This window comes from Eleutherodactylus coqui, chromosome 2 (assembly GCF_035609145.1).
Source record: "Eleutherodactylus coqui strain aEleCoq1 chromosome 2, aEleCoq1.hap1, whole genome shotgun sequence".
Taxonomy (NCBI): domain Eukaryota; kingdom Metazoa; phylum Chordata; class Amphibia; order Anura; family Eleutherodactylidae; genus Eleutherodactylus; species Eleutherodactylus coqui.
Genome location: NC_089838.1, coordinates 116,331,382 through 116,349,092, shown reverse-complemented (window position 1 = coordinate 116,349,092; position 17,711 = coordinate 116,331,382). Strand labels below are relative to the sequence as shown.

The 17,711-nt window shown below is 48.9% G+C and overlaps 2 protein-coding genes across 6 annotated transcripts in view; one reads left to right on the top strand and one right to left on the bottom strand.

The window, feature by feature from the left end:
* Window positions 1–17,711, bottom strand: part of PARPBP (PARP1 binding protein) — a 57,952-nt gene that overhangs the window by 28,915 nt on the left and 11,326 nt on the right. The window contains exons 1-2 of one of the 4 annotated variants that reach the window (XM_066591415.1): window positions 10,895–11,084; window positions 7,885–8,040 (exon numbers count right to left, since the gene is read on the bottom strand). The exons of 1 other annotated variant lie outside the window; for it this stretch is intronic. In XM_066591415.1, the coding sequence (XP_066447512.1) occupies window positions 7,885–8,040; window positions 10,895–10,972 (234 nt within the window). In that variant the 5' untranslated portion in view covers window positions 10,973–11,084. Of the gene's footprint in view, window positions 1–7,884; window positions 8,041–10,728; window positions 10,810–10,894; window positions 11,085–17,711 lie in introns of those variants that run through there. 2 more of the 4 variants (XM_066591417.1, XM_066591416.1) reach the window with 2 other exon arrangements.
* Window positions 10,837–17,711, top strand: part of NUP37 (nucleoporin 37) — a 44,319-nt gene continuing 37,444 nt past the window's right edge. Inside the window, exons 1-2 of one of the 2 annotated variants that reach the window (XM_066591420.1) lie at window positions 10,837–10,916; window positions 15,491–15,666. In XM_066591420.1, the coding sequence (XP_066447517.1) occupies window positions 15,499–15,666 (168 nt within the window). In that variant the 5' untranslated portion in view covers window positions 10,837–10,916; window positions 15,491–15,498. The remainder of the gene's footprint in view (window positions 10,917–15,490; window positions 15,667–17,711) is intronic. The other variant, XM_066591419.1, reaches the window with a different exon arrangement.

Genomic DNA, 17,711 nt, shown 5'->3' with positions numbered 1-17,711 from the left:
TACGTGAATTACGCACGAGGAATAGATTGCAGTATTTCTCAGCGTACCAAACAGAGTGAGCCCTATTCTTTTCAATGGGCAGCCTATGCAACGCTGTCCATACGTAATACATTGCATATGAATGGTGATTCATACCCAAGCCCGCTATGAAACAGGAGCAAAAAAAAAAAAAAAGGCAGAGTCACACTGCTGATGACTGCGTGCGCGAGATACGTGCTCAGGTGCAGCACACTCGCTGCCCATATGTGGTGGATATGAACAGCCTTTTACCCATACGCCCGTGGACATGAGCCCTAAAAGTTTTAAGCAAGTGAGGAAAAAATGGTGCCTAGTAAGATTTTTTTTTTTCTTTCAAAAATAGAAGATGTCTGACTCTAAATTTGTTTAGCTGCAGGACAACAACCCCGAGCGTACAGTCAAGGTGATCAAGAACCATCTTCAGTGTAAGGTTACATTCACACGGGCAAGCGCAATATCAGGATGGTAAACTTTGGTCCAATGACGAATGTTGTATGCTTGCAAGTGCAAGGTATGGCAACATGTTTTTGCTTAAAATTTGCATTGCTGCGTGTGAACAGATAGTGACCACTTCCTATTGTCTTCAATGGGAGGTGGGGAAAACTGCATTGCATTCGCATGGCATGTGAGTACCATGTAATTTCTTTCAAGTTCCCATTGAAAACAATGGGCGAGGGAACACCCAAATATATATTCTATATATTTATTTTCTCTGTAACACTCATCTAGGTAAATTCATTCCAAAGAATAGATTTCATACTTGTGAGAGTCTTGTATGCAGCGCACAAAACTCAGGAGAGACTACAGTTCTTGGTTTTCTTTAGGCTGCATTCACACCGAGTCCTGGAAGTGATGATCTCCACAGAGCTCATCATCTAGTCTGTCTGGGACTACATGGAGACAGAAGATCGGTGGTTACATCCTGAATGCTACTTGACCTTTGAAGGCAAGTTCCATCAATTGCAATGTCCTGTCCAGGAATAAAGCATTTCTGTTTGATGCATTCATTTCACCAGATCCAGAACTTCCTTCGCTCTGTCTTTACTTGCACGGTGCCAACATGAAGCATCCGGTGGATTTACAAGAATCAGCATCTCAATTAAAAAGTAAATCACAATTTCCTGGTTTTTCCATTTAGCGCTATATCGAAAAAGGGCTCCCAGGTATGCTTTCGGCTTCTTTAGCAGTAACGTGTAACCAATTTGATCTAATGGAGTGTCGCTGCATTGGGCGGTTGGCCAATTTTGCATTTGTATTGCCAACTATTTCTTCTATCGTTTCATCAGCGAAGAATAACTGAAAAACCCCAAAAGCAGCATCTGGCAGATCTATATCACGTAGCCACAATCCAGGACTTGTCAAAGCTGGGAATTAGTGGCAGCTGTCTTTAGCTTGCGCCACCTCCGAATATTAGCTTCAGGGACTTCATTATAACTTTCAGGAACAAAAATTCTTCACGGTCATCGGCAGCTTCTAATTCTTCATCCAAGGGCCACTTCACACGAGCGCGATTTTTGTGGAATGAATGTTGCATACTCAACTGTGTTTTTTTACTGTACTTTTTGCACATATAAATAATAATAATAATAATAATAATAATACGCACTTATGCTCCCAGCCATTGAAATGGTCAAATTCTGTAATGAGTGCCAGGCGTGCTTTTTTCCTACGTCAATGCCCAGGAAGAAAGAGCATGCCATTTTTTCCCCACGCGATGCTAGTGCGCATGCAAAAAAGAAAAATCGCACTTGTGAATGAACATGTTCCATTTTCTGCGTATTGTGTGGGCAAATACAACCATGTGACGAGGCCCTAACAGTTCCCATTCACTACTAGAATCAGATTCATCGCTAATTTGTCATAAACAGTAGCTTACATCTTGCCCAGTCAAGTACCTACTTGTTTGTTCACGTTTAGCAGCCATTTTTCATTCTGCACAAAAAAAAAAAACATCCAGAGGTGACCAGCGACATCGATGGACTTAGCAGCAACCACCAGACACAACCATTATGTTGAGAAACTTGTATAAAGAGTCTAACATTGACTTGCAGGAATGCTGCCTTCCAGTAGGGTTCTTCTTCAGGCTTATGGATTGGATCTGAAGAGGCATGGATATTTATACACACTTATAACATACATACTTATGACAAGGCACAGACATGGATGTGATTGGTTCGCACTTAAAAGGAATTCTGCAACAGCAAACAAACTTTTTTTTGTCTAGGCACTGATAGCGGAGTGAAAGTTTTATGGTCCCTAAATTACTGTTGGAGGGGGGGGGGGGGGGGAGGTCAGCATGCTACAAGAGGTACACTGACATTTTTAGCTAAACACTGATAAGGGAGTGAAAGTTTATGGTCCCTGAATTACTGTTGATGGGGATTTTCACCAGGCCAGCAGTCTTATCTGTGCAATAAAGGTCTCACACTTCCCATTCACGCATAAATCCTGGGGAATAATTTAACCCAGTATTCAGCGTGTCAAAGGTTGTTATCAGTTTATATTCCCAAATTCTTCTGTGGTTTTGTGACTTGAAACCACCCTTAAATATCAAAACTCTCATATCTCCTATGTTATGTCCATGGTTAGAGAAGTGCTCAGCCACAGGCAATTTTTCTGTGTTCAATCGTGTGGCGATGAGACCTCATCCTGGCTTTCAGCTTCTGTCCTGTTTCTCCAACATAAAGATCCCCAACAGGACATTTACTGCACATGATCAGGTACACAACATCGGACGTGGAATATGTGAATATCCCAGGAATCTTATAGTCCTGTTGTGTGTTGGGGATCCGTATCCTGTCCGCAGTCAGTACATATGAGCAGGTCTTACAGCTCCTTACATTACAGGGATACGTTTATTTTTGTGTGTCAGAGGGTAATGCACTCCTGAATATAAGGTTCCTCAAGTTAGGAGGTTGCCTGTAACACAGAAGCGGAGGGTCCGGAAATATGGTTTTCAGACGGTCATCCTTGTGCAGGGTATGGTGGAGTTTTCTTGCGGTTTTCCTTAGTACCTCTAGTTGCGGATTGTAGGTCACTACTAGAGGCAACTGGTGATTTGGTCATCAATTGAGGCGATTGGTACAAATGTTCCTCTCTGTCTGTTGGGTTGGAGCAGATCCGGTTGTATCTGATGGCCTGGCTGTAGACAATGGATTTTTTGATGTGTTTAGGATGGAAACTGTCCCATCTGAGGTATGTGGGCCGATCAATCGGTTTTCGGTACAGGGATGTCTGTATTGAGTTGTTTAAAATCTTTATGGTGGTGTCCAAAAAGTTGATTTCTGTATGCGAGTAGCTTAATGTCAGTTTTATGGTGGGGTGGAATGCATTGAATCTTTCATGGAATTTTATTAATTCTTGTTTGGTGTGGGTCCAGATGATCATGATGTCATCAATGTAGCGTAAGTAGGCCAATGGTTTGCTGGGGCAGGAGGACAGAAAGTCACTCTCCAGTTTTGCCATAAAAAGGTTGGCATATTGCGGTGCCATTTTACTGCCCATGGCAGTCCCGGTGAGTTGCAGGAATTTCTCTTTGCCAAAGGAGAAATAATTGTGTGTGAGAATGAATCTTGTGAGTTGTAGCACTGCATCAGAGGCGACCCCATTGGCCTCAAGGTGCGCCTGGCAGGCAGTCAGTCCATCCTCGTGTGGAATGTTGGAATACAAGGATTCCACATCCATAGTGGCCAGGATGGTGCCATTAGGGAGGGGACCAACGGTTAACAGTTTGTTCAGTAGGTCCGTGGTGTCTTGCAGGTAGCTGGTTGTGTTTCTCACCAGTGGTTTGAGGATGCCTTCCACCCATCCTGAGATTCCTTCAGTGAGGGTTCCCACACCTGAGATAAATCGGCCTTCCTGGGTTGCCAGCTTTGTGTAGTTTTGGAAGCATGTAGAATGTTCCAACCTTGGGGTTCTCCGGTATCAAGTCCAGAAGTTTTGTGGAGCCCACAGACAGGCTTCTGATGACCCTTCTCAATTCCATCACATTTCTGAGTCGGGTCTTGATTCAGTTTGGTGTAGTATCTGGTGTCCGTCAGCTGTCTGTTTGCTTCTTTTTTTTGTAGTCCGATGTGTTCATGAGGACTATAGCACCACCCTTATCTGCAGGCTTAAAGGGGTTGTCCCGCGCCGAAATGTTTTTTGTTTTTTTTCAATAGCCCCCCCGTTCGGCGCGAGACAAACCCGATGCAGGGGTTTAAAAAAAAACAAAAACGGATAGTACTTACCCGAATCCCCGCGCTCCGGTGACTTCTTACTTACCTTGCGAAGATGGCCGCCGGGATCTTCACCCACGGTGGACCGCAGGTCTTCTCCCATGGTGCACCGTGGGCTCTGTGCGTTCCATTGCCGATTCCAGCCTCCTGATTGGCTGGAATCGGCACACGTGACGGGGCGGAGCTACGAGGAGCAGCTCTCCGGCACGAGCGGCCCCATTCAGAAGGGAGAAGACCGGACTGCGCAAGCGCGTCTAATCGGGCGATTAGACGCTGAAATTAGACGGCACCATGGAGACGAGGACGCTAGCAACGGAGCAGGTAAGTGAATAACTTCTGTATGGCTCATAATTAATGCACGATGTATATTACAAAGTGCATTAATATGGCCATACAGAAGTGCTGAACCCCACTTGCTTTCGCGGGACAACCCCTTTAATTGTGATTTCCTTGTTGCTCTTAAGTGCATGGATTTTTGTTAGCCATTAAAAGGTATCATATCTACAAGATTACGTCATTTCTCTTGCTGAGAACAATCACATTTTGACCTATGTTGAGAAACACTCACTAGCTGTTTACAAGAAAGTCTGTCTTTATTGCCCAAAAAAAACCAAACACAGAACAGCTTTCAATTAAGGCCTCATGGCCACGGCCGTGTCGGACTCCGCTGCGATATTCTACTGGCGCCCCGCCAGAGACCCCATTCTCACCTCTCCGGATACGCCGCGCGAGTCCCTTTCGGTGAGCCGGCGCACATGCAGCGCATAATGCATAATCACGTGATGCTTCCACTGTGCTCACAGCGGTAGTATCGCATGACAGAAGACTTTTTAATGACTACATTGAAAACTGGCCGCTCGTTTTTCCGCAGCAATTAGACCATACTGCAATTTCTTTTTATGCTGCGGAATTAAGTGGCAGAATTCTGCAGCGTAAACATTGAGCTATTAGGTTCAATAGGAACCTCACAGCTGCGGGATAACGCCGCGAATTTCCACTACGTGAAACACGGCAGAAATCAGTCGGTTGCCATTAGCCCTAACTCAGGAGTATAAGAAATGAAAGATGTGTTGTGATTGGCTGAAATGAACAACAGACAGCTTTTCTTCTAGACGGCTATAATAAGAGTGTGAGAGATGGTTATTAGGATGTCCCATGTCATGAGCCGCAGGATTAGAATCTGGGGTACATAGTATAGTTAAAGGGTTATTCTAGAGTTCTCTAAGCGGATGACCTATCCTCTGGATATCAGGCCATCAGCAGTTGATGGAAAGGGGTCTGTCACTTGGGATCCCCATCGGAGGGCCGGATGTCATCAGCAGCAGTCAGCACAGGAAGTAGAAGCACTGGTTTCACTCCCAATGAAACTAATGGGAGTGCCATGCAGCTATTTAACTTCCTGCTCCGGTTGAAAAACCGCTAAGCACACCGCACGACGTCATTTCTGTAACTCCCCGAGTTCTAGAAACACCACAGCGTGCTGTGCTACAGCATTTCTCTAGCTCCATTACCTTCAATGAGGGATACGGAAACAAAGTGTCCTCCCCATCTGCCTGCTAAGCTTCTTTCTGGCAACGGGGCTTTGAATACCCTGCCGCCAGCAGTCAATCACAGGCGGCGCTCGATGAGCCAATCACAGCCATTCAGTGATGTCATCCACTTAATGGCTGTGATTGGTCAATGGCGCTGAGATTAGCCAATCACAAGGCTCGCTCTGCTGGAGGTGGGATATTCAAAACCCCGTCACCAGCAGAAGCTGAGCAGGCAGACGGGGAAGACTAAGGCCTCATGTCCACGGGCAAAAGAAGAATTAAAATCCGCAGCGGATTTTAACTCTTCTCCCGCATGCGGATCCGCATCCCATAGGGATGCATTGACCACCCGCGGGTAGATAAATACCCGCGGATGGTCAATAAAAGGGATTTTAAAAAAAATGGAGCATGAAAAAATCTGGACCATGCTCCATTTTCGTGCGGGTCTCCCGCGAGGACGGCTCCCGCGGGCTTCTATTGAAGCCTATGGAAGCCGTCCGGATCCGCGGGAGACCTAAAATAGGAATTTAAAAGAATTTACTCATCCGGAGCGGGCCGGGAAGGTCTTCTCTTCCTCACGGCCGTATCTTTCTTGCTTCGGCTCGGCGGATGTGCCCGGCGCATGCGCGCGGCACGTCGGCGACATGCCGCCGGCGTGATGAGTTCATCCGCCGGCCGAAAAAGAAGATCCGGCCATGAGGAAGAGAAGACCTTCCCGGTCCGCTCCGGATGATTAAATTCTTTTAAATTCCTATTTTAAGCGCTCATGTCCGCGGGGCAGGAGGGACCCGCTACGAATTCTCCATGTAGAATCCGTAGTGGGCCTGATTTTCTCCGTGGACATGAGGCCTTAGCTGTTTTTTTTTCGCAGCGCCGCCGGAGACCATCGGGACGCCACGGCCCAGGTGAGTATTGATTTTTAAAATTTTTGGGGCAGCTCAGCTGGGTCCTATTTTCGGGAGAGGCCTTATATTTCAAGCCTTCACCAAAAACCCGATAGGTCTTACTATCGGGGTAGGAACTATTTTCAGGGAAACATGGGTAGATAAGCTGGAATACAGAAAATACATCCCACTGATTACATGCATAAGAGGGTATTTAAGAAAATATACTGTATTTGAAGCAGTAAAACAAAGAGTTCTGATTGTTACACATACTTTATTTTTTTTATTCTTATTTTCAGCCATAGGGATAATATATTTGATTCCATTCAGGAATTATTTTTTAACCTTTTCTCAGCAACATTGGCGGAGATTTATCAAGCCGTCTTATAGTAAGAATATCCTTTGATGCCAACAGACACCAGTCAGAGCTCAGCTTTCATATGTTAATGAGCTCCTGTAACATGAAAGCTGAGCTCTGATTGGTTGCTGCAGGCAACAGAGGACATTCTTCCTATAACCTAGAATTAAAATGGATCGACATTTCTTTGATAAGACACCCCAGCCTATTATAACTGGTATGAGTCACACCGATGTCTTCGAGTTCGTGAAACACCGCTATCTTCTTGCAAACAATCTGGACTGTGAAAACTGCCATCATCCCCTGCGTTGGATCTGTTGTTCGTGATTTGCTTCCAACATATCTTACAGAATTCATGTGGAGATATTAGGCTGTTTTCACATCTGCGGTGGGGATTCCATTCTCCTGCTCTGTTTGGGGAGCAGCAAAGGGGATTCCCCGTGGCTGAACAGCTCCATCTTAGGATGGAACCGAACAGACCCCACTGGCTATAATGGGGTCCGTTTGGTTTTTGCTTATTTTTTTTTAGCAGTAATAGATTGAAAAGTTGGTGATTTCCAGCCTGGGAGCCATGGCACCCCGGTTGGGAATAACTGTCCTAGGGGGACATAATCTTCACATGATCCAAAAAGCCTTCCTTCTCCTGCATTTTCTGCAGAGGAGACAAAGCAAGAATTAGCCCATGAAGCCATGTTATCTGGAGCTCCTCAAGGTCCCCAAGACATGTGGCTCGGTAAAAGAAGTACACAAGAAGTTTCAAAACACTTTCTGTACTTGTCCCAACTTTTCTATTGAGCTGCCAGAGTCGCCCACACAAGCCTGATCTAGTGCAGCGGAAGCATTACTGACCCTCTGATGCGCGACGCACGTCTTACCTTTTTATGGACGTCCGCCATGGCCAACTGCAACATCAGCAGCATGTTATCCGCCCCACATACGGTGGTCCTCTCACAGTCACACACAAGGGACCATTGCCGTCTGAAGCTCCTGATTAAATCTAACACTGCTTGCTGAGGAGATGCCATTGTGACCTGGAGGAGGATGGAGATGTGGACATCAGTAGGATGAAACAACCGGGCATCGCAACGTTACACAAACTCAACAGCAGAATCAATTTTAGTAAAGGAAAAATATACACCAACCCCCCCCCCCAAAAAAAAAGTTCGATAGGACTGTGAATGGATATGTGTGTGAAGTATTACATAGATGCCTAACCTTTCCATACAGTAGTGTTCACTGGGAAGTCCGTTTACTTGCCATATGCCACTTTCACAATCCAATTACTTCATAAATAACTACTAACTAAAAGACCTCTTAAGCCATAAGATTTTTTTTTATTCTCGGGAAATTTATTATCATACTTACCTAGCAGGCGCCATCCGGATCCCTGCCCCAGCTCTCTGGCGCCATCCGGATCCCTGCCCCAGCTCTCTGGCGCCATCCGGATCCCTTCCCCTGCTCTCTGGCGCCATCCGGATCCCTGCCCCTGCTCTCTGGCGCCATCCGGATCCCTGCCCCTGCTCTCTGGCGCCATCCGGAACCCTGCCCCTGCTCTCTGGCGCCATCCGGAACCCTGCCCCTGCTCTCTGGCGCCATCCGGAACCCTGCCCCTGCTCTCTGGCGCCATCCGGAACCCTGCCCCTGCTCTCTGGCGCCATCCGGAACCCTGCCCCTGCTCTCTGGCGCCATCCGGAACCCTGCCCCTGCTCTCTGGCGCCATCCGGAACCCTGCCCCTGCTCTCTGGCGCCATCCGGAACCCTGCCCCTGCTCTCTGGCGCCAGGCGGAACCCTGCCCCTGCTCTCTGGCGCCAGGCGGAACCCTGCCCCTGCTCTCTGGCGCCAGGCGGAACCCTGCCCCTGCTCTCTGGCGCCAGGCGGAACCCTGCCCCTGCTCTCTGGCGCCAGGCGGAACCCTGCCCCTGCTCTCTGGCGCCAGGCGGAACCCTGCCCCTGCTCTCTGGCGCCAGGCGGAACCCTGCCCCTGCTCTCTGGCGCCAGGCGGAACCCTGCCCCTGCTCTCTGGCGCCAGGCGGAACCCTGCCCCTGCTCTCTGGCGCCATCCGGATCCCTGCCCCTGCCCTCTGGCGCCATCCGGATCCCTGCCCCTGCCCTCTGGCGCCATCCGGATCCCTGCCCCTGCCCTCTGGCGCCATCCGGATCCCTGCCCCTGCCCTCTGGCGCCATCCGGATCCCTGCCCCTGCCCTCTGGCGCCATCCGGATCCCTGCCCCTGCCCTCTGGCGCCATCCGGATCCCTGCCCCTGCCCTCTGGCGCCATCCGGATCCCTGCCCTTGCCCTCTGGCGCCATCCGGATCCCTGCCCTTGCCCTCTGGCGCCATCCGGATCCCTGCCCCTGCCCTCTGGAGCCATCCGGATCCCTGCCCCTGCCCTCTGGCGCCATCCGGATCCCTCTCTGTGCCCTCTGGCGCCATCCGGATCCCTCCCCCTGCCCTCTGGCGCCATCCGGATCCCTCCCCCTGCCGCCATCCGGATCCCTCCCCCTGCCGCCATCCGGATCCCTCCCCCTGCCCTCTGGCGCCATCCGGATCCATGCCCCTGCCCTCTGGCGCCATCCGGATCCATGCCCCTGCCCTCTGGCGCCATCCGGATCCATGCCCCTGCCCTCTGGCGCCATCCGGATCCATGCCCCTGCCCTCTGGCGCCATCCGGATCCATGCCCCTGCTCTCTGGCGCCATCCGGATCCATGCCCCTGCTCTCTGGCGCCATCCGGATCCCTGCTCTGTGGCGCTCTTGCTTCAGTCCTCAGCCACTGACAGAAGATCGCCTGCTGGTAACAGGGTTTGTAAACCCCGCCTCCAGGAAGCGATGGCTCCGATTGGTTCTCAAGTGCCGCGGCTCAGGCAATCAATGCAGCGCTCAAAGAACCAATCACAGCCATCGCATTGGTTCATCAGACGCTGCATCGATTGGATCAGCCATGCGTAGATGAAAACCTAGTCAGTTAAAGGGGCTGTCTGGGATTTTATCTATTGATGATCAGTGGGGGCTACTGCTCAGGCTCCCTGGCACCACTGCAGCACCCTGGTTTGGTAGGGCAGCAGCAGTTATACCAACTACCAAACCAGACAGTCTGGCACCTGCACTGTCCTTCAGGGATTGGAAGTGTTGGACCTCCACCAATCATCTATAGAAAAAAAATCCCCAAAGTCCTGGACAACCCCTTTAAGGCTCTGCTCACATCCACCTTTGCATTTCCATTTGCTCACAGGTACATTATGGCAAAGACAGCTGCGTCACGTGACCAACGACACCCGCCGGGCATCACTGATGGGTAACGGGTGCAGAACGCGCTACTTTTTGTGAAAGAGATTATCTTCAATAAGTGTTCCTAACGGATCCTCCACCGGCGCTGTCACACAGGCGGAGTTTACCACAAATGCCGCGCGAGTAATACGCAGTACCACATTATCATCAATTGTGCCTCTCACATACAGTGCGCAAAAAAGATGGCAGTGTGTATTATGTGTGCATACATGCCAAGTGTATGGGGATTGTCAGCACCATTCACCCCTCAGATAACACCTCCTGGCACCAACCGTAGGAGTCTAGAGGTCAGCTTCAGTAACACATAGCGGTAACACAAGGGTCAGCTTCAGTACATTTGCCGTTACACTACATGGAGGTCCCAGGGAAGGTGATGTTCTATACATATATGTAGCCGGACTGTGCCGCCTCCTGCCCCGCACCCCTGTATACCTGTGTATAGCCTCCCGCAGCCCCGACGCTCTCAGCTGGGATAACGGCCGCCGCACACAGATTTAAATGCTTCACTTCCACGTCACCACCGCGCTGACCAATCAGAGGAGGCGACCCAGAGCCCCGGATGTAGAATGCTGTAGTGCGTCACGTTACCTCTACAAACCTGCTGGCGGGAGCGGGAGCCGGTGTGTATGCGGGGCGGGGGTGGTGTGTGCCGGGAGCGGCGGACTGCCCACAGCATGGCCTCCCGCTACTCTGGGGATGGGACCCTCCAGGGGGGATTCCGGAGACACAGAGTGGGAGTTCAAGGGGGCGATATTACTTGTTATCTTGTTACCCTTCCCCCTGCGGTTTTCCCCCCTCCATTGGTACCCGGTGGTTCCGTCCTGGGCGCCGCTGTGTTAGCGGACAGGCTGCACGGCTGTGCAGTGAGGCATTGTGGGACATGTAGTTTTTACCCTCCTTTTTTTAGAGGGGGTTTGTCATTAAACCTCCTGCCCCCTAGATGGTCCATCTCACAGGACCAGATTGGAATTGTGGTCCCGTGAGTGTATGGTCCGCATTGACTTACACAGTTCAGATCACATTAGCCCCTTCGTTCTCTATGGTTGTGGATATACCCTCGGTGCATACACAACTACATTCCGTATGGGCGCCGGGTATCCGCGTCCTCGCCAAGCGATGGCATGAAAAACATAAACAAGAATAAGGCATACTGCGTGTGACCGCCTGCGTGAGTATGGTCGTACGCAGTACGTGACGCAGGGTCACAGCTGCCATCCTGTGCGGGCCGCTTTCAGTCGTGTGAGCCCGGCCTTTAACTAAAAAAAACGAGGGCATACTCTCCTGGAGCCCCAGGATGCAGCTGACAGCCGCCACCAGCATCAGTGGGGACTGATCAGTAGATGGCCAGGCAGAAGCATGTGACTGCTGAGGCCACAGCATTATGTCCCCAAACTCCTGGCACCCAGGATATGAGCAATGGTGCCAGGAGTGCCAATGGTGATGCCGCAGCGGTCATGTGTTCATGCCCACAAGTCATCAGCAATACCGGTGACAGTCAGATGCGTCCCGTCCCGGGGCTCCAGGAGAGGGAAGTATGTACCCTCATTTTTTTTATTTTAGGCAGGGCCCAGCTGTGGAACAGGGTTTATTCTTTTTAACCCCTTAAGGACCAAGCTTGGTAAATATACGGCGCTTGGTCCTGGGCTTTAATCCTCGCCTTCTCCTTTCCCAGATACATAGCGCTTAATGAGATGCTCTATGGATGCCCCAGCTACAGTGGGAAATATGAGCGACCCCCAGAGGTCTTATGACATCATGGGGGACACAGATGGTAAGAAAAATAGTTACAAAAATAAGTTTAAAGAAAATTCTAGGATAAAATTAGAATCTAAAACTATAAAAAAAAAAACGGGGGTAAAAACGCAGAAATAAAAAATAATTTTGGTAGTTGAAGAAAAAAAAATAGGGCAGTAAAACCACCACATGGGTAAAATCCCTAAAAAATGTGGGTCTCTAAGGGGTTAATAACAAAACCCCCTAAAAGGACATGAAATAACCATCTTAGGGCTCATTCACACAGGGGTATTGTCACCATGTATTACACATGAGTATTTCCCGTGCGTAACACGCGGTGAATGGAGGCAATTAAAGTCAATGGACTTTCCTTCTTCCATGGACACCTGTGTGCGGGTGCTGCGTATCAATAAATCGCAGCGTGCTCTATTCTTCCCGTATTATACGCAGCCGTTGAATTCAGATTGGGAAATTTTGAAAAACACAATCACACTGCGGACGTCAGTAACATCATATTCCTGGGCATGCACAGTGCCAATCGTAACCCGTACGCGGCCTCTGCTGGCAGAGCATAGGGGCTGTGATGCGTACAATGTTGCGGTATACTCAAGTGCATATGCCCGTGTGAACGAGTCCTGAGTTTGGGTCATGTGGTCATAATACAGGTACATAAATGCTTGTGCTGCCTTAAGGGGTCCTCACTGGGTTAACGTTTAGACTTCGCCAGGCAGGTCATAAGGCTGTTGCCACCTTTGTCACCAAATAATACCAATCAGGAAGAATAAAAAGGGGTGTGAGTTGGGAGTTACCGCAACACATATGTGACTCCTTTGTCCAAGTTCCCATCTGTTAATGCCTCCTATATTGTGTCATCGGCTGCTGGTGGCCCTGTAATCCGCTCTTTTCTCACTGTGGACATGTTAAAAACGCTTACTGTTGCCCTCATCCACTCCCGGCTCGATTATTGCAACTCGTTGCTGATCGGCCTCCCCTGCACCAGACTCTACCCTCTCTAATCCATCCTGAATGCGGCAGCCAGGCTCATCTTCCTGTCCAGCCGCTACTCGGACGCCTCTGCCCTGTGCCCGTCACTGCACTGGCTGCCCGTTAAATACAGAATTCAATTTAAACTCGCTACCTTCATCCACAAAGCCCTCCACAGTGCAGCGCCCCCCTATATCGCCTCCCTCATCTCAATCCATCAACCAGCCCGGGCTCTCCGCTCGGCAAACGAAACCAAACTGAGCGCCCCTTCAATTCGAGCTTATCATTCCTGCCTCTAAGACTTCTCCAGAGCAGCATCGGTCCTCTGGAACGCACTACCAAAGGCTACCCGAGCAATCCAGGACTCGCAGAACTTCAGGCGTGCTCTAAAAACGCACCTCTTCAGGGAGGCATACCGCATTCCCTAAACAAACCCCTCTTTAGTCCACCTGACAACATGCTCCCTGACCTACTGACTGCAATCCCTGCTAGCCACCATCAACTGCCCCCTGCAGTCACACAGTTACTGCCGTCACACGGCCAAAGGTCTGACCATTGTGTGTGTGTATAGCATCCCTCACTCTCCACCTCGCCATACCGCGCACATCTCCAGCCCCTTTACCTTCTGTATTACTTGCAGTATGTAAGCTCGTTGGAGCAGGACCCGCACCCCTATTGTATGAATCAACTGATTACTATATGTAAGCGTGGTTCTGTAATGTTTGTATTGTCTTTCTGTATTCCCCGTCTATGTAAGCGCTGCGGAATATGTTGGCGCTATACAAATAAAGATTATTATTGTAATGAGGCACCAGTCCTAGATGTCCCCTATAGTGGCACACAAGCTACTGATGCCTTCACTAAAATGCATGGATGGTTCAAGTTCAACTGAGAACCTGCGATCGTCAGGGGTGTACATAGAACTCTTGGTGTCACGTAGCAAAATTTAGAATTGGACCCTGCCTGCCCCCTCTTAAAACATAGATAAAAGTATATATTTATAGTCAGTTACCAGCTCTACACAGTGATGGTGACTACAGCACAATTACCTCCAGTGATAACGGGTAATATTTTCCCTGATTAGAGGCGTTGAGTTTTCTTCTCTATCTGGCCCAGACCTCTACAAAGAATTCTTCCAGCTGCAAATCCTCTCTGTATTTTTTCCCCATCCTGCCACTACACCGATCTGCCTCTATAGCACTAGTATCCCTTCTGTGGCCCAACTTAGTAATAGTGCCTCTCTTTGTGGCCCTATTGCGTTTTAGCGCCCCAGTTGTCCGCTGCACTCCAGAGCCCCAGCTACAATAATCTGTCATACTCACACAGCACTCTGTCCTCAGATGCCGCACAGTCTGTATAGAACATAACTCGACTTCTCTTCCAATAAATTCAGTAGGCACGGTACCTGCAATGCCCACCTGGGCTGCTGCCATGTGTTCAGAGCTGTCTGCTTCCGGCTCTGTACACGGTGACAATGGCAAACTGCTGATCCACAGGGGTCACATGCAGCGGACCTACACCAATCAACTACTCATAACCTATCCTGAGCATTGGTCATTAGTAGTTTAGAAGTGGCTAGGGCATAACTAGAGATGAGCGAGCGTACTCGCTATGGCAAGCTACTTGAGTGAGTAGTGCCTTATGCGAGTACCTGCCCGCTCGTCTTAAAAGATGCGCGGGGGGGCAGGGAGCATCAGGGGAAAGCGGGGAGGAACGGGGGGAGATCTCTCCTCCACCGGCACCCGAATCTTTTGAGACGAGCGGGCAGGTTTACACTTGCTTGAGTAGTTTGCCTTAGCAAGTACGCTCGCTCATCTCTAGTCATAACTGATCATTTGAAGCCAGTCTGCTGTGACCCCCTGCTGATTGGAAGAACAGGGGTCCGGATCATCCCCCAATAAATGAGCTATGTTTGCACATGCTCCACTTCTTTTAGTAGGACTTATGGAAATAACGGAGTTGAAGTGCTGGAATTTCACTTTCTCCTGCAGTCGTTTTGAAATAAATGGCGCGGTGGTGCGCAAGTTCGAACCGTTCTCCATTCACTAGTGCAAGAGAAGAACTTGCAATGTCTTGTGTGAGTTAGGGTCGTTCACATTGGAGTCAGAACATAAATTGTTTAAAAAAAAATAGCGTAGAGTGCTGCGCTATGTTGGCGGACCCCATTCTAGTCAGAGGGGTCTGTTGGGTTCGCCCATGCAGGCACTGGGTGCTGCTCTCCTGCTCCATAAGCTAGCAAGAGAACAAAACCCCAAAGAGCCGTTGTGCATGAGCGCTTGCGTGTGACATCGGTGGCGTTTTCATTCTGTCCTAGTATGACATGGTCTTGGGTAGAATAGGGGGCTATCGTCTGGTGACACGGGTGCATTCCCGTAGTCCATATAGCGTTTATATAATTAGTATTAATATTTTATGGGGTTTCATAAATTAGACTGAACAATGAAAAAAAAAAAATAACCTTTCTCTGATATTTTAGTGAAAGTCATGCGGCAGAGAATGAAACAAGACTCGACTAGAAGTGCTACGTACACAGTGGACTGCGAAGACTTTGTACATGTGGTGGAATTTAACCCTTTTGACTCTGGAGGTGGAGGTTCCTTGATCGCCTATGGTTGTAAGAGCTATATAGTTATCGCTTCTTGCCGATTTCAGGTAGGTGCAACGTGGCATTATGTACAGTTTTAATTTATCTATGGTACATTGACAATGGGCAAGCGGGGTATCGGAAATACTGAATAAACTATGTAGAGGCACCCTTACACCCTCAATAGCTGTTCTTTCTGACTCTCTGGCTTGGCAGAACATGCATGTGTTCTCAATGGGAAGAGGGAGATAAACTGCTGCCAAACTCCTAGCAGCGGCTTATCTCATGTGAGAACAAAGGATGGGCATGATGGATTTCAACACAAGATAATCTGCTTTTTTCTTTTCTCTAATCTTTTTCATTGGGGGAAGAGCGAGGACATCCCCATGCACGCCAGCAAATCCTTGTGAAATTGGTGGATTCGGCCAACTTTCCTCATGAGTAATGGCTTTTTATAGGTGCCGACAGTCTTTTAAGCGACTGGAGAAGCGCTGACGTCACCGCTAAGGTCGTCAGCGCTCCTGCAGAGCGTTTAAACTGACAGGCTTGCGGCTGGCTTCTCTACCACGTCTCACTCAGCGCTGAGTGGGGGGGAGCATTTACACGGAACAAGAAGCCAGCGAGCCAATGAGGTTTTTTTTTTTTTTAAGCTGACTAAAAAGTCAGCTTAACAAACAGGGAACGAATTTTGAGCGATAATCGTTATGTGTAAACGGGCCTCAACTATCCCATCAAACATAAACTTCACACCTCTTATTTCCTCTTAAGTGTATATAGGCAAAAGCAACACACACGTACGCATGCACATGTATATACAACACGCAGGGGGCGCTGCAATGTGGCGATAGGATGAGCAGGTGTATGTGCTGATTGTTATAGCAGGTGCCGGCCTTGGACTTTATAAAGCAAACTGAACCAGGAGAGTATTATAGAGCGTATGTGCCAGCTCACCCTGTGGAAGATGGAAAGCTTAAAGGGGATGTCCAATTGCCAAACTTTTTTTTTTTTTCTTAAAGTATAGCCGTAAGGCTAGTTTCACACAGGCAATTGCGATTTTGTGTCAAAATCGCATCTTTGTTCCTGCGATTTTTGTGCGTAAGCGATACTTTCTTTTAGAGTAAGATCACTTCGGTGCCGCCCGCTTTAAAATCGCACGTTTTTTTTCTTACGCGAAAGTCAATGGGACTTTCTAATGTTAAAACCGCATTATAACGTAACTTTGTTGCGTTGCGATAAAAAGCAAGCTCCATGGGGAAACATGGGAAATTTTAAAAAAAACGCACATCGCAAAAAGATAGAACATGCTGCGATTTATTCTATCAACATCGCACGAGTGAAAACATCGCAGATGGGAAGGAAACCATTGTAAATCATTGGTTTCGTAATCTGCTTTTTTAATGACTCATGCATCAGGCGAAAATCGCACAATTTTCTTGCCCGTGTGAAACCACCCTAATGTGTGCTAAAATAACAAAAGCAGAGGTACTCGCCTGTCCTCTGCCCTAGCAATCTAGCTCTGCAGCCCCGCTGTCCTCATGGTCTTTGTTGCGGAACGAATACCACCTGCAGGAGTTAAATTCCGTTCTGGCATCGTGGCTCCCAGCATCTGAGCTGTGATGCCAGCAGAATGGCACCTGATTGCAGCAGCTTCTGATTGGCTGCAGTAGTCACGTGGTATCCGTTGCACAATAAAGACCAAGACGACCATCGGGCTGAATCGCTGGGGCAGAGTATACTTAAAAAATTCCGATAACTGGAAAGCCGCATTAAGCTGATGGGCAGGGTCTCTTGTGCTCTGAAAAAGAGGCTGCTACTGCTTGCCTTTCTTAACAGGGGCTGTCCCATAACACCCTTCTTATAACCTGTTAGGCAGAGGCCTGGCATCCGACTGCCCCAAGTAGATGTTTTCAACCCAAGATCAGGATGGCATACACTTTTCCACGCCATAGTGTCACTCGGGCAGTCATGTTCTCCTTCAACCCTGAGCAAAATGGACCGCACATGCTATACAGTGACAATCATGATCCGTGACACCGCCTAAGTGTTGGGAATTCACTGGGAAAACAATTCTTAACTCAGGGATTCCCTATCAATTAAATTATTTTTTAAAGCA